The sequence below is a fragment of the Canis lupus genome, chromosome 3 (genome assembly GCF_048164855.1).
Source record: "Canis lupus baileyi chromosome 3, mCanLup2.hap1, whole genome shotgun sequence".
NCBI lineage: Eukaryota > Metazoa > Chordata > Mammalia > Carnivora > Canidae > Canis > Canis lupus.
The window spans coordinates 72,797,985-72,814,353 of NC_132840.1; the positions used below are offsets into that span (position 1 = coordinate 72,797,985).

The window sequence follows — 16,369 nt, forward strand, 5'->3', positions numbered from 1 at the left end:
TCATGTTGGCCTGATAGAATGAGCTAGGAAATAGTCTGCTTCTTTCTTTTGAAGGAGATTGTAGAGAATTAGTATATATTTTTTTCCTGTTTTTTAGTTTTTTAGTTGTTGTTTTTTTTTTTTTTTTTTAAGATTTATTTATTTATTTGACAGAGATCACAAGCCAGGGGAGTAGCAGGCAGAGGGAGAGGAAAAAAGCAGGCTCCCCACAGTGTAGGGAGCCCAACACAGGGCTTGATCCCAGGACCCTGGGATCATGACCTGAGTGAAGACGCTTAACCAGCTGAGCCACCTAAGTGCCCCTGGGTTGTTTTTTTTTTTTTTTTTTTAAGTAATCTCCAATCCCAATGTGAGGCTCAAACTCATAACCCTGAAATCAAGAGTCACATGCTCCACCAACTGAACCAGCCAGGTGCCCTGATCCAGTTTTTTCTTTAATGTTTGGTAGTATTTACCAGTGAATCCTCTGAGCCTGGTGCTTTTTATTTTGGAAGGTTATTAATTATTGATTTTTTAATAGATATAGGCATTCATTCTTTTTTAATGCAGAGTTGTAGTCCATTGTGTGAATATCTCTGTACAGTTGTTCTAATATAAACTGGCTCCTGTTCTTCCTAGTGAGAAGTTAGTGACTATTCATATTGTTATTTTCACCTATGTATTGTGTCATTTTTTCCTATAGCTTCTTGCAAGATTTTCTTTTTTTAAGATTTTATTTATTTATTCATTAGAGACACAAGAGAGAAACGCAGAGACATAGGCAGAGGGAGAAGCAGCCTCCATGCAGGGAGCCTAATGTGGGACTGGATCCCAGGACTCCAGGATCATGCCCTGAGCCAAAGGCAGATGCTTAACCGCTGAGCCACCCAGGTGTCCCCAAGATTTTTTATCTTTAGTTTTTCAGCAGTGTGACTTTGATTTGCCCAGGTGTGATATTCTTATTTTTTCTATTTGGGATTCTCTGAGCTTTTTAATCTCTATAGCTTTTTAATCTCTGAGCTTTATAATCTCTATAAAATTTCTTTCCTCAAATTTTGTGAAATTTTCTGACAATTTGTACATAATTTTTTGTCTTATTCCTTTCTTTCTTTCTGGGACTCTGCTTTTGCATATGTTAGACCCATTGATATTGTTCTGTAGCTCATGGAGGTTCTGTTCATTTCTTTACTATCTTTTTCACACTATTCCTCATACTAGGTAACTTCTATTGATGTGTCTTCAAGTTCAGTTATTCCCTCTTGTATCATTTCTGCTCTGTTGTTAAGCCCCTGCAACAAATTTCATATTTGTCATGCAATGAATTTCATATTTCTAGTATTGTATTTTTCAGATCTGTCACTTGAATTTGTTTCTTTTTTATAGTTTCCCTGCTGAAAATTCCTATTTTTGCACTCCTTGAGAACATATTTTTTATGTCCTTTGTGTAAATTAGATACTTTAAAATCTTTGCCTGCTAATTCCAGCATCTTGGTGACCTTGAAGTTCTTGTTCATTGAGTTTCTTTTTTTTTATTGACCAGGCATTGGAATCAGGAGAATTATCCTAAATAAGAAACCAGCATAAAAGCTACACATTGTCTATTTACATGAAGTTCTAGGATAGACAGACCTATAGTGAGAGAAAGCAGATCAATGATTGTCAGTGGCTCAGGGTAGAGGGAAGAAGTTGATTGCCATATTAGTAAATGTTCAGGCTTTGCAAACTATATAGTCTCTTTCACAACTACTCAACTCTTGTTATAGCATGAAAGCGGCCATGAACTATACGTAAAATGAGCATAACTGTGTTCCCCAAAAATCTTTACTTACAAAAATACGTGGCAGCCTAAATTTGACCCACAAGCATAGTTTGCCAAATGCTGCTCTCGACATTGGGTCATGTTTCCTGTTTCTTTGTATTTTGGTGATTTATGGTTGAATGCTGACTATCGTAAATAGTACCTTGTAGAGACTCTGGATTTTGTTCTATTTCTCAAAAAAATCTTGATTTTTTTATTTTTATTTTTATTTATTATTATTATTTTTTTTTAATTTATTTTTTATTGGTGTTCAATTTACCAACATACAGAATAACCCCCAGCACCCATCACCCATTCACTCCCACCCCCCACCCGCCTCCCCTTCTACCACCCCTAGTTCGTTTCCCAGAGTTAGGAGTCTTTATGTTCTGTCTCCCTTTCTGATATTTCCCACACATTTCTTCTCCCTTCCCTTATATTCCCTTTCACTATTATTTATATTCCCCAAATGAATGAGAACATATAATGTTTGTCCTTCTCCGATTGACTTACTTCACTCAGCATAATACCCTCCAGTTCCATCCACGTTGAAGCAAATAGTGGGTATTTGTCATTTCTAATGGCTGAGGAATATTCCATTGTATACATAAACCACATCTTCTTTATCCACTCATCTTTCGATGGACACCGAGGCTCCTTCCACAGTTTGGCTATTGTGGCCATTGCTGCTATAAACATCGGGGTGCAGGTGTCCCGGCGTTTCATTGCATCTGTATCTTTGGGGTAAATCCCCAGCAGTGCAATTGCTGGGTCGTAGGGCAGGTCTATTTTTAACTCTTTGAGGAACCTCCATACAGTTTTCCAGAGTGGCTGTACCAGTTCACATTCCCACCAACAGTGTAAGAGGGTTCCCTTTTCTCCGCATCCTCTCCAACATTTGTGGTTTCCTGCCTTGTTAATTTTCCCCATTCTCACTGGTGTGAAGTGGTATCTCATTGTGGTTTTGATTTGTATTTCCCTGATGGCAAGTGATGCAGAGCATTTTCTCATATGCATGTTGGCCATGTCTGTGTCTTCCTCTGTGAGATTTCTCTTCATGTCTTTTGCCCATTTCATGATTGGATTGTTTGTTTCTTTGGTATTGAGTTTAGTAAGTTCTTTATAGATCTTGGAAACTAGCCCTTTATCTGATAGGTCATTTGCAAATATCTTCTCCCATTCTGTAGGTTGTCTTTTAGTTTTGTTGACTGTATCCTTTGCTGTGCAAAAGCTTATTATCTTGATTTTTTTAAAAATATATTTGTCGGGGGTACCTGGGTGACTCAGTGGCTAAGTGTCTGCCTTCAGCTCATGGCAAGTCCCGGGATTGAGTCCCACATCGGGCTCCGAGCATAGAGCCTGCTTCTCCCTCTGCCTGTGTCTCTGCCTCTCTCTGTCTGTCTCTCATGAATAAATAAAATAAAATCTTAAAAAAAATTTTATTGTATTGGGCTTAAACATCATAGCCTTGTTTTATGGCCAGCAGCTGTGGTCTCTTTTAAGTTTGTTTAGCTGTAACTGGATTGCTTAGAATCTTTTCTGTTTATGTGTGGTTCAGGGATCATCCAGAGATTTGGGGAGGTTTATATTTAGAATGTGGGGCTCCTCATCTGTGACTCTTCTTTTTAGGATTTCCTACTCATTTTCTAGTTATTATGGTAGTTCCCAATTTGCCCTTTAGTTCTTGAGCTGGGAAGGCTGCAGGGTTTCCATCTGTGGTTTTAGCCATCAGCACAGAGCTGGCCAGGGTTTGCCCTTAGACAAATAACTGTAAAAAACAGGAAACAACAGTGATACTCACTTCTTCCAGTTGTCAAAACTTCTCCAGTTTATGCCTGGTTCTTGTTTGCTTTCTAATGCCTTCAGATAGGTGCTTTTTAACATTTTGTTTAAAATTTAGAGTTTTTGGCCTATAAGATGTTGGTCTGTTAGGAGCAACTCTATCCTTACTAGAAGTGGAACCTCTTCAGATTTAATTTGTAGGATAATTCCGGCTACATTAGGTTAGATGGGCTAATGTACAGATAAACTGGTGTCAGGAAGACAGAGTTTCATCAAAAAAAAAAAAAAATGAAGGCCTGATTTAATTGGCAAAGGAACTGAAGGCGGGCCTATATTCTGAGGTAGGATTGACAATATTTGTTGACTCTCACAGAGAGAGGAGGTGTAATGACAATGAGATGTCTGAGATACAGAAACGGTGACTATAGGAAGGGGAATAGGTGGTAGTGGCTGCAAATTCTTTTCTTTTTAACTGCAATTTATGGAAGTATATTTTATATATGATAAAATTCACCCATTTTAAGTGATGTAGACAGTCATGGAACCCCCCTCAAGAATCATGATATAAAAATATTTCCACTACCCCAAAAAGTTCCTTCATGATTCTTTGGAATCCATTGCCTCCTCTATCCTGAGCCACTGACAACCACTGATCTACTTTCTCACACTATAGTTTTGTATTTTCTAGAACTTCACATAAAAAGAATCATACAATATATATGGCCTTTTGTGTCTGCTTCTTGCTCTAAGATAAAGCTTTTGTGATTCATGTATGTTGTTGAATGTATCAGTAGTTTATTCCTTTTTATTGCTGAGTAGATCACATTATAAAACTATACCAAACTCATTTATGTATTAACCAGTTGATGGACAATTGGGTTGTTTTTCCTTTTTTTTTTTTGGTCTATGATAAGCTGCTCACGTGTTTCTATGTACATGTTTTCTTTTCTCTTGGGTAAATGCTTAGGAGTGGAATTGTTGGGCCATTATAAGGAATTACTTAACCTTACAAGGAACTGCCAAACTCTTTTCCAAGGTTCATTACTATTTTGCATTCCTACCAGCAAGTGTATAAACCGCCTAGTTACTCCGTATCATCACCAATACTTGGTTTTATAAGTCTTCATAGTTTTAGGCATTTTAAGAAGCGTTTAATAGTACCTCATTGTTGTTTTAGTTTGCATTTCCTTAATGAGTATTGACATTGTGCATCTTTTCGTGTCCTTATCTCTCATTTGTTATTCTTTCCTGGTGAAATATCTTGTTTACAAAAAGAATGTTGTTTTCTTTTGAGTGTTCTTGATACAAGTCCTTTGATCAGATATGTGTTTTGCAGGTATTTTCTCCCAGTCTGGGACTTGCTTTTGTGTTTTGTAACAGTGTCTTTCGAAATGCAAAACTTCAGGTTTTGGTGAAGTCCAGTTTTCCAGTTTACCAGTTTTTTCTTTTGTGGCTCATGCATTTTTGTGTCCCAAGAAATATTCGCCCAGCCCAGAGCAAAAATCAATTCAATTAGAAGAATGACATTGTTTACCTTTTTGTTTCTTTTTAGTGAAGAAGCTTAATTCTCCTAACTACTTATACATATAATCCATTGCAGTATGTTGTTTTGATTGAAGTATGTGAAGAAAATCTGTTCATAACAGATAGGTAGTTGAAAAAGTGAGGAGTATTTTAATAGCTTTTAAATATTTTTTAAACAATTTTTAAAAGATTTTATTTATTTGAGAGAGAGATTGCACATGAGCGGGGAGAAGGACTGAGGGAGAGGGAGACTCCCTGCTTAGCTGGGAATCCAATGTGGGGCTTGATCCCTGGACCCCAAGATCATGACCTGAACCAAAGTCAGACACTTAACCAACTGAGCTACCCAGGCTCCCCTTAATGGACTTTTTTAGATAATTGTGGATATTCTTTTTTGATAATAACCCCAAAATTGGACTGGTGATAGTTTCTTAAAGGTTAGTTGAATCTGTTGGCTTAAATACACTTTGAATGGAACTTTTAACTGTGTTGTGTTGGGGAGGACAAACTTTTCCCTCTACCCTGTTGGGTTTAATGTCTGAGGCCTGCAGTCAAACTGACAAAAGAGAGATTAACAGGAGTAAGGAAACAGTTTACATGTATGACTTGTATACATGGGGGAGAGTTCAATGATGAGTAACTCAAAAGGGTGGTTGGAATTTGGGGCTTTTTAAAAAATAAAAATGATATTTATTTAATAACGTTTTGGAAATAGGAATAACACAATAGATGACAAAGAGCAAAACAAAACAACCCCCTGACATGTTATGTGATCGATCATTTCCAGGCACAACAGCATTTATTTTTATTTATTTTTTATTTTTTATTTTTAACAGCATTTATTAATGAATATAAAAAAATAAATTTGATTCTATTTGTATCTGCTTTCTTCCCAGCTTTAACTACATGGGTGTTTTTGGAAACTTGCATTCCTAAGACAATTCCACAGCTGTCCTGGCCCCTATAATGTGACTGGGTGAGGTTAAGTGACTCAGAAGGATAGCTGGAATTTGGGGATTATCTGCCATCTTAACAGGTGAAGGGGAACAAGGAGAAAGGCACTTATGGGAAAACAAATGACTTCAGAGGAGGGTGCAGAGAAAGGGCACTTACGGGACCTTTTGGAAAGATAAATGGCTTTTCAGGAAAACAAACAGATTAAAAGTTTGTGATAATATTTGTCTATACAGGTAAGAGTGGTTTTTCTGTCTCCTTCAGGACCAGAAAACTCCCTGGAGAAGGGATTTAGGGTAGTTTTTATTCACATTCTCTCTCCTGGGAGTAGATCTGCTCTGAAGAGGAATTTATGACATCCTTATTTCCCAGAAGTTGCTGCTTTTGGGGCAGATAAGGGAAGCTCCCAGAAGGCTTTTTCTGCATCTGTTGAACCTCAGATGTCTTCAGCTTAGAATCATCTTTATGCCAACTCTGCAGTTCCAAGTGGGTTTCACAGTGGATTTGGTAACACAATGCTTTAATAATTTGGAAAATATGCCTTTAGAGTTACTCAGACCTTCTAAGTGTTGACTTGTTTTATTGTATAGCATTTAAGGAATCTTACTTGTTTATATCACTTGATCTCATCAGAACAGTCTTTGAGTAGAGGAGATCCTTCAAGCTCCCAGTGGCTGTTACAGATGTTCCAGAATTCTAATTTTTGCCTGAAAACTCAGAATTGGTTGTTGGTGATAAATACTGTCAGTTGTTTTCTTTATAATAGCAAGAGTACTTCATTCATTTTCAAGGACGTGTCTGCCAAATGAGACTCAAGTTCAAATAATTATAGCTTCTCTCTCAGTTGTTCTTTTAAGTAAAAATGGTGTTGCATGAAAAAAGAGGCTAGTTCAACTCAAATGGTCTTACAAATGCTTTTCCACGAGACAACCATATACTTTGGCATGTAGTGTTTTATCAAACAGAATATTTTTTAAATGTATCAAATTATTATTTTATATAGCTTCATCATGATACCTTAAGTAAAGCTTAAACTATGACAATAAAAGGTCATTCAACTTAGATCATGGCAGCATCATTTGTGTTTGTTGCCGGGAATTGACAGACAACATTATCTCTGATGCCTAGTTGATGCCAGTACTAGATGAAAAAAACAAAATAGCAAGTCTAACTGCAGATGCAGATTTGTTTGTTTGTAAAGTAAAATTATAATTCTGCAGATGAGATCTTAACTAAATCTTCAAATTTGTAGCAAAATCTTTAATTTGATGAGTTACTGTATCATTAAAAAGTGACATTGCCATGATATATTTTACTGACTTTTCATCCAGCAGGCATGTAGCAATGTCAGCTGGACAAGGTTGTGCTTCTGCAGTTAATGCAGTACAGTAATTTCCCCGGGTAAGATGCTTCAGTGGCTTTTTCATTTCTGGTTTGAAAGGCTTTAATGATTTTTATCAATTTTAAAGACTTCATCACATCTGCATTTAAAATAGTTCCTTTTTCTTTAAATTCTGAATGATCTCAAAATGTCACTATAACTAAACTGGCACAATATAATTAGAAAATGTTCTGTGGCTTAAGATACAGTAAAGTAAATTATGAACATCTATAAAGTTAAGGGAAAGATGGCTTTTGTTATACTTTGGTTTCTTAATATAATTTTGCCTAGTTTCTTTGGAGTAGATTCTTTCTTTCCATGAGTCAGAAAACTGTAGGCCACTGCATCTTTTTTTAGGATCTTGTAGATGTATACATTGCAGCTATGGGTTGAGAAAGTAAGTCTTCTAATCTCCCTTTTTTGAGCCAATGATTCATTTTTCAATGTAAGAGTAAAATACAAATAAATTTTCTTTTATTTCAGAAAAACATGTTAAATTCTAAAGTAATACATTTTAAAAAAAATATTTATTTGAGAGATGGAGAGATAGAGCATTAGCAAGGAGAGAGGGAGAAGGAGACTCCCTACTCAGCAGGGAGCCTGACATGGGGCTCTATCCTAGGACCCTGGAATCCTGACCTGAGCCGAAGGCAGACAGACGCTCAACCGACTGAGCCACCCAGGCACCTCTAAAGTAATACATTTTATTTTATTTTATTTTATTTTATTTTTTAAAATTTTTTTTTTAATTTTTATTTATTTATGATAGTCACAGAGAGAGAGAGAGAGAGAGAGAGAGGCAGATACACAGGCAGAGGGAGAAGCAGGCTCCATGTACCAGGAGCCCGATGTGGGATTCGATCCCGGGTCTCCAGGATCGCGCCCTGGGCCAAAGGCAGGCGCCAAACCGCTGCGCCACCCAGGGATCCCATACATTTTAGATTTAACTTAAAAATAGAGAAAATTTTCTAAAATAAAAAATTCTTGCAAAAGCAAAATAACAGAAAGTACTTGTTTCCACAAAGATGCTGGAGAATTTGGAAATTTTACGGTGCTTATTTATTAGACAATAATAGCAAATATAACAGAAGATAGCTAGGAAAAGTACAACAGTGGTACTGAGAAGGAAACAAATTGAGAGCTTAAATTATGCCTTAAAGCTACTGCTTTAGAACATGCTAGAAAACATGAGAATACAGAAGCATATATTCCATTAGCCATCAGTGACAATACTATCACATGTCGTGTAGCCTCAGGAAAATCCATGGTAGATCGTGAGTGGAGGGGAGTGACAAAGGCAAGTAATTTGAATGTCAGTATGAAATTAGTTTTTGCTTCATAACCCAGGTCCTCAAAGAGTTTTGGAGACTGTAGACTCTGTGTTGCAGACTGCTGTTCTAGATTATTTCTTCCATGCTTAGGGCTTCCACTATTGTCTTAATGGTTGCGACACTCGTCTGTATCTCCAGCCAAAATTAAACCACCAAGCGTTAGACTCGTGTGTCCACTGTCTGCAACTTTCTGGACCTTCCTCAGCTGAGTGCTCTCTTACTCTTTGGCCTTTGCCCATGCTGTCTGTTCTGCCCAGAGTTTCCTCGTTCCCTTTGTTTACCTGGCAGACTAACAGATGGTGAGTTTCTTGGGGCAGGAACTGGACATCTTTATGCCTAGCATGTCATGCTCAGTAGATGTCGTTGAATTAAATTGAATCAAGGGAGAATTCCAGCTTCATAAACAAATTTGCAGATCAACCTTGGGGGTAAAGTTTTCTGCATATGTTCAATCTCATGCATTCTATATAGGTTTGTATTAGTATTAGTTTCAGAATAAAGGATTTTATAACCTCTACCCCTGTATAGTAACTTATTCAACAGTTTCTGCTTTGTTTCCTTTTGCCTTGCTTAGAGTATAATATGTTCTGAAAGGATGGTATTTGGGCCGAGGCCCCAACATCTTAATTTTTAGTTCTATCTCTGATGAGTGTTTCACAAAGTACTTACTGTCAACTTCTGTCCATTAAAATCATCTGAATTCCACCAAACTTTGTGGTGGAAAATTTGTATACATATGTTTCATTCTCGCTGAAGAAAGATGTTCTACTGAGAGGACTAACATTTATTAAGTTCTTCTTATGTGCCAGAGACTGTTCTGTGTGTTTTATATACATTATATATATATATATATATATATATATATATATATATATATATATACATTAACTCATTTAATATGCGTAACAGCTTTCTGAAAGGTAGACTCTGTTGTTATCCTCCTTTTATGTTAGGAAATTGTGGCACAGAAAGGATAAGTAATTTGCCAGAGGTCACATAGATAGTAATAGGGTCTGGATTTGAACTCAGAACTTAGTTTGGCTCCAGAGGCCATGTGAGTAGTTTCCTCTTAAATTTAGATACATTACTTTTATCATTAACCTGTGTTAATACACATTTACAGATGCATATTATAATATTAGTTATAATTGTCAAATTGAAAATAACTTAATATCCAAATAGATAATGGTATATATGTACAATGGGTGGTTATTTAAAAATCAAATTTTTGAAGAATACTTAATGCTATGGAAAACTATGTTTAGTTGGAAAAGTAAGAGAAAGAGCAGTTTCTGTTTGAAAGCACATAATGGATTTTTTTTTCACATAATGGATTTATATGTGACATATACATACATCGATGTACAAATACTTGTTTATTTATTAGGATTTTATTTATTTGAGACAAAGAGTGAGAGAGAAAGAGAACATGAGCTGGGGGCAGAGGGAAAAGGAGAAGCAGGTGCCCCACTGAGCAAGGAGCCCACCTTGGGGCTCAATCCCAGGACCCTGGGATCATGACTTGAGCTGAAGGCGAATGCTTAAACTTAAGACTGAGCCATCCAGGTACCCCTACAAACATTTATTTTAAAAGACTGGAAAGAAGTATAGTAATGATTCTTTGTATTCCAATGGTGAGAAATTAAATTTAAAAAAATACCTTAAAGATAACATTTGTTGGATCCTTCCCTTGTACTAGGTATTGTATTAAATTTTTGTGTGTTTTCTCAGTAAATTCTCCCATCAGTCACATAATATAGATATTACTCATTTTTCAGATGAAGAATCCTAGAATGATTAATAATTTGTCTAGGGTCATACAGCCATAAAGTTGAAGAGTTGGAACCTCTATACGAGACTCTTTCTGTTTTGTATTATCTAAACTTTTTATAATTTATATGATTTACATGTTCAAAAAACAAAATTTGTTTTGAAAAGTATGCAAAACTTGGGAATTACAAGTCAGACTTCTACAGTCTGCCAGGATTTACTTAATTTGAGCTGTTAGTGCCCTAAACTAGCCATGTTATCCAAGTAACAGAAGTCTGGGACTTGAAAGAAATTAGAGCAGGCCTTTAAAATGTTTAAATAGACTCACTGGTTTCTCTTCTACCAAGGATTTTTTTCTGATAATCCACCCTAGGGGACTGATTATGTTTTCTAGAGTGGGTTGCAGGTCTGATGCATAGCTTCCATACTAGTTAACATATGATAAGGCTGAGCATTTATTTTTGATAGTTTAAGAATTCTTTATTTTTGTTGTGGTTGCTAGTAGTTCTTTATGTTGGATCCTGAGATAGATGTGGCCAATGCCCAAAGGAGAGTTTTGTGTGTGAATATGTGGAATGGCCCCATGGGCATGGTAGAAGGATTTTTCTTACAGAAACGTATATCTATAGTTGACAATTTTTAAAAATATTTTATTTATTTATTCATGAAGTACACAGAGAGAGAGGCAGAGACACAGGCAGAGGGAGAAGCAGGCTCCATGCAGGGAGCCCGATGTGGGACTCGATCCCGGGTCTCCAGGATCACGCCCTGGACTGAAGGCGGGACTAAACCGCTGAGCCACCCGGGCTGCCCCTGACAAATGTTTTTAATTAAAATTAGAGATACTCAGTGACCAGCTATAATCTTCAAGAATAACGTCAATCACAGAAGGCAGCTGTCATGTTTTTCTACAATTAGCTCATTGCCAAGGAGTAACTAGTATGCTAAATGGATCACTGATTGACTCCATGACACATATCACATATTCTTATGGTGAGAGAAATCTGATTCCTCATGTGGTTTTTAACTTGAGGAATATGTGGTGTAGCAGGAAAACACAGTTACTTATAAACTTGATCAAAAGAATTATTAGAGAATTCTTTGGGGAGGAGGTTAGTTTGGAAAGGACAACACGTAAGATTAAGGAAGAAAATCCCCACCTGTTTTTTTTTTTTTTTTTTTAAGACTTTATTTATTTGACAGAGAGCACACAAGCAGGAGCAGGGGCAGAAGGTGAGGGCGAAGCAGGCCTCCTGCTGAGCTGGGAGTGTGATGCAGTGCCCGATTCCAGGACCCTGAGATCATACCTGAGCTGAAGGCAGACGCTTAACCAATTGAGCCACCCAGGCATTCCTGGTCATTTCTAGTATATGAATAGACCTTGTCAGTAGAGGGGCAGACTAATGGTAATGAATCAGTGAATGAACGTGTGTGTTACTTTATCTATGAAAGAAGGAGCAGGAATATATGAAGGACTGGGTCAGATGTAAGAAGGCACCTCAGATGCTTACTAAGTGGATTGCTCCCTTTCATATATGTAAGGCTACTGAAAAACAGAAGAGGACTAAAGTAGTTTATTTTGCTGAAGAAAAGTGGGAACATTTTTCTTAAGATGTAACTCTTCCCAACCTTTTCTTCTTTTCAACTTTTTAAAACACAATGAAAACATTTCAACATTCCCATATTCTTTCCACTGATCTAGGTAATCCTTTGCTTTCTACCCATAAAACTCAAGTACAGTCCAATGCCATGTAAGGAGCTCCTCCTACTGGCTCTGTTCCTCTAGCCCTGAGTAGGGTGCTTGACTCTCCCCCATTCTGCAGAACCCTTGGGAACAGGCTCGCCAGGGGGTTGGTCACCCTGACCCTGAATGTATGTTACATTGTAGGGGTGGGGCTGGGAGGTGAGAAGGGAGGAAGGACACTGATGGAAAGGTGAAGCCTTTTTTGTGAGGTGTGAAGAGAGCATTTTTTTCTTCTGAAAAATGTTTACTATGGCTGAGAAAACATGAAAATCAGTAAGCCAGTGTCTATGTACTGGGTAGTGACTCAGAGCCTGCTGCATTAGACCTGAGTATTAAGCGGATCTCTGTTTTTGCTCCTGCATTCTTCATACCCATACTAAAAGACAGATGGGGAAATAAAAGAAATGCTATCAAGCCCTTCCTGAACATAGAACATTCTGCCTTCAAGGGGTTTTTGTCCTAAGTACACTTTTTCCTGCTCTGGGCAACCTTATTTTAGCAAGTGGAGATGTGAACATTTTTACTTTCTAGTATAAGGCTTTTATGCAGTTACAGACCACTTTAAACGTGCTTCGTCTAGATCTATATTACTTAGAATCAGACTTCCTGTAACATACCTGCCAGATCAGTTTCATGTTTTACTTTAGCCTTGCTGTCCTTTAGCGATCTTGTCTTTTTCTCCTCATCCTTGTTCTTGGTTTCTGACCTTACAGAGAAGTGTGGGAAATGGAACTGGATAGACTCAAGAATCAGGATGGCGAAATAAATCGGAACATTATGGAAGAGACAGAACGGGCCTGGAAGGCAGAGGTGAGAAGAGCTCTGTGTGGACAGCCTTGATTTGGGGCTTCCAGAGAGTATCATCTTTCGGGATAGTATTAAACCGCTAAGCCACACGAGTATTATACCATACAGCCACTACGCATTTGTCTTAACTAGCTAGGGGGAGCTTCATATATATAATATTAATACAATGTGTGTATGGTTTCCTTAGATCTTATCACTAGAGAGTCGGAAAGAGTTGCTGGTATTGAAACTAGAAGAAGCAGAAAAAGAGGCAGAACTACACCTTACTTACCTCAAGTAAGTGCCTTCTTATTCTAGAGCTTCAGTAGTCCTGCAGTTTTGTTTTTTTCTGTGGTTTTGTTTGGTTTGGTTTTTTGAAACCCAAGGCCAGCTAGTCTGGCACTTATTCTATCTTCACAGGAATTTCGGGGCCACCTCTGTCTGTGCAGTAGCCGTTGTTTAGTGACTTCTCTTCCCGTGTTTTACAGTTTTGTATTTTTTATTGCATTGGTTCCAACTGGATAAAAGCCTCTCTTAGGGTGTCAAAGCATAACAAATATGTTTGGAGATTTGTTTCTCCTAGAGGCATTTCTCTTCTTTTTGCCATGGAATCTAGAGGACCCCTATGGCATTTCTAGGTAGACAAAAACCTTTGCTCTGTGGTCAGTCCTCTTTCTCTAATAATTGGCTTAAAAGATGCCGGATTTAGGGGCACCTGGGTGGTTCAGTGGTTGAGCATCTGCCTTTGGCTCAGTTCGTGATCCCGGGGTTCCGGGATCGAGTCCCACACTGGCTCCCCATGGGGAGCCTGCTTCTCCCTCTGCCTATGTCTCTGCTTCTTTCTGTGTCTCTCATGAATAAATAAATAAAACCGGGATCCCTGGGTGGCGCAGCGGTTTGGCGCCTGCCTTTGGCCCAGGGTGCGATCCTGGAGACCCGGGATCGAATCCCACGTCAGGCTCCCGGTGCATGGAGCCTGCTTCTCCCTCTGCCTGTGTCTCTGCCTCTCTCTCTCTCTCCGTGTGACTATCATGAATAAATAAATTAAAAAAAAAAAATTAAATAAATAAATAAATAAATAAATAAAATAAATAAATAAATAAATAAATAAATAAATAAATAAAACAAACCTTAAAAAAAAAAAAAAGCCGGAGTTAGAGTGAAGCACATGAACCCTGTCCTCCTGCACCCAGTCCGGCCTCTTGTCACTGGGCTTGCTGGCCAGCCACTATCTAACATTTTGAAGACTCAGAAGCTGACCTTTTTGTAATCCTGTGAATTCCTGTTGGTTTCTTGAAAGGTCAACCCCCCCAACACTAGAGACAGTTCGTTCCAAACAGGAGTGGGAGACAAGGCTGAATGGAGTTCGGATGATGAAAAAGAATGTTCGGGTAAGTGTTGTCTTGGGTGGTCTTTGAGTCGGCATTTAACCTGTGCTTAAACTTTCTGTTGACCGGGAGGGACCTTGCACATCCTCACCCAGCTCCACCCCTGCCTTTGCTCTCTCGGTCCTCAATGGTGCTCTCTTTCTTGAAAGTTTTACTCAGCTCAGCAGAAAGGATAATTCGTTCCTTTCTCTCTTTTCTAGGACCAATTTAACAATCACATCCAGTTGGTGAGGAACGGAGCCAAGCTGAGCAGCCTTCCTCAAATCCCTACTCCCACTTTGCCTCCCCCTCCATCAGAGGTGAGAGGACTGGCATGGGGGAGTGTACCTTTCTGTGCTGGTCACACAGCCAGAATCTTCTACTTGTTCCTTTTATGAAGAGATTAGTTTTATTACTGGTATTATTATAACCTTATTATTGGTAATTATTATTATTGGAATTAATTGGCATAAGAATTGCTCACTGGTTTCTGCCCCAGATTCCCAAACTTTTATTTTCTTCCTCTTTTGTCCTCCACCTCTGCCGCCCTACAGACAGACTTCATGCTTCAAGTGTTTCAGCCGAATCCCTCTCTGCCTCCTCGGATGCCCTTCTCCATTGGGCAGGTCACAGTGCCCATGGTTATGCCCAGCGCAGATCCCCGCTCCTTGTCTTTCCCAATCCTAAACCCTGCCCTTTCCCAGCCCAGCCAGCCTTCCCCGCCCCTTCCTGGCTCCCATGGGAGAAACAGCCCCGGCTTGGGTTCCCTCGTTGGCCCCCACGGTCCACACATGCCCCCTGCTGCCTCCATCCCACCTCCCCCAGGCTTGGGTGGTGTTAAGGCTTCTACTGAGACTCCCCGGCCCCAACCAGTAGACAAACTGGAGAAGATCCTGGAGAAGCTACTGACTCGCTTCCCACAATGCAATAAGTAAGTATCTTTCAGGACTAATTAAAAAAAAATGTGTCAGAGAAATGTTTGTAGGTCAAAATAGGGGAGATTTCTTGGAGATTTTCCTCAAGTACAGCATAGAATCTCTCTCCCTTAACATGTGGTTTCTTAGGGCCCAGATGACTAACATTCTTCAGCAAATCAAGACAGCACGGACCACCATGGCAGGCCTGACCATGGAGGAACTGATCCAGTTGGTAGCTGCCCGACTGGCTGAACACGAGCGGGTGGCAGCCAGTACTCAGGTGAGAAGGGCTACCTGGGGGAGAACTGAGACCTGCTGAGCTGCTGGGGAAAGGGCAGATAGCAGAATTGCAGGTGGCGAACAGCACTGTGGCCAGGGACATCTAGCCTGCTCTCTTCTTTGTTGGCCTGGGAAAGAAATTATTCTTTTTTTTAACCTGCTCTGTCACACAGACTCTCTTTCCTTACTCTTGACAATGTTTCTGCCCACAGCCACTTGGTCGGATCCGAGCCCTGTTCCCTGCTCCACTGACCCAAATCAGTACCCCAATGTTCCTGCCTTCTGCTCAAGTGTCATATCCTGGAAGGTCTTCCCATGTAAGTCTCTTTTCCTTTGAAAACTGAGATGTGGAGAAGTGGGGGTGGGCTGTGTGTGTGTCGGAGGGGTGGGGGTAGGTGTGGTGGTAATGGGGGAAGAAACAGGTTTATAGGTGGAATGCGGGGAAAAAACCACCCTCTCCTCAGCTGACTTGTTTGCAGCTCCAACTGAGAAAATGCAAGTACTTCAAGAATAAATGTATTTGAACATTTCTTTCTTCTGCTGTAAAATCTTTTTTGCTACACGGAAATAGTAAATGGAATCATGGACATAAGAGGCCAAGAGACCCAGAGGTTCCTTACTCTTTGGCCATCCCTCTGTCCTGCAGGCTCCGGCCACCTGTAAGCTGTGTCTGATGTGCCAGAAGCTTGTCCAGCCCAGTGAGCTGCATCCCATGGCATGTACCCATGTGCTGCACAAGGAGGTAGGTGCTGCATAC

At 39.2% G+C, this 16,369-nt stretch overlaps 1 protein-coding gene across 3 annotated transcripts in view; it reads left to right on the forward strand.

Annotated features, from left to right (window-relative positions):
• The window catches only part of RNF214 (ring finger protein 214), a 53,609-nt gene that overhangs the window by 28,544 nt on the left and 8,696 nt on the right, over nucleotides 1–16,369 (forward strand). For all 3 annotated transcript variants that reach the window (XM_072822170.1, XM_072822172.1, XM_072822171.1), the window contains exons 7-14: nucleotides 12,977–13,073; nucleotides 13,258–13,346; nucleotides 14,350–14,440; nucleotides 14,638–14,736; nucleotides 14,971–15,347; nucleotides 15,481–15,613; nucleotides 15,825–15,929; nucleotides 16,259–16,354. In XM_072822170.1, the coding sequence (XP_072678271.1) occupies nucleotides 12,977–13,073; nucleotides 13,258–13,346; nucleotides 14,350–14,440; nucleotides 14,638–14,736; nucleotides 14,971–15,347; nucleotides 15,481–15,613; nucleotides 15,825–15,929; nucleotides 16,259–16,354 (1,087 nt within the window). The remainder of the gene's footprint in view (nucleotides 1–12,976; nucleotides 13,074–13,257; nucleotides 13,347–14,349; nucleotides 14,441–14,637; nucleotides 14,737–14,970; nucleotides 15,348–15,480; nucleotides 15,614–15,824; nucleotides 15,930–16,258; nucleotides 16,355–16,369) is intronic.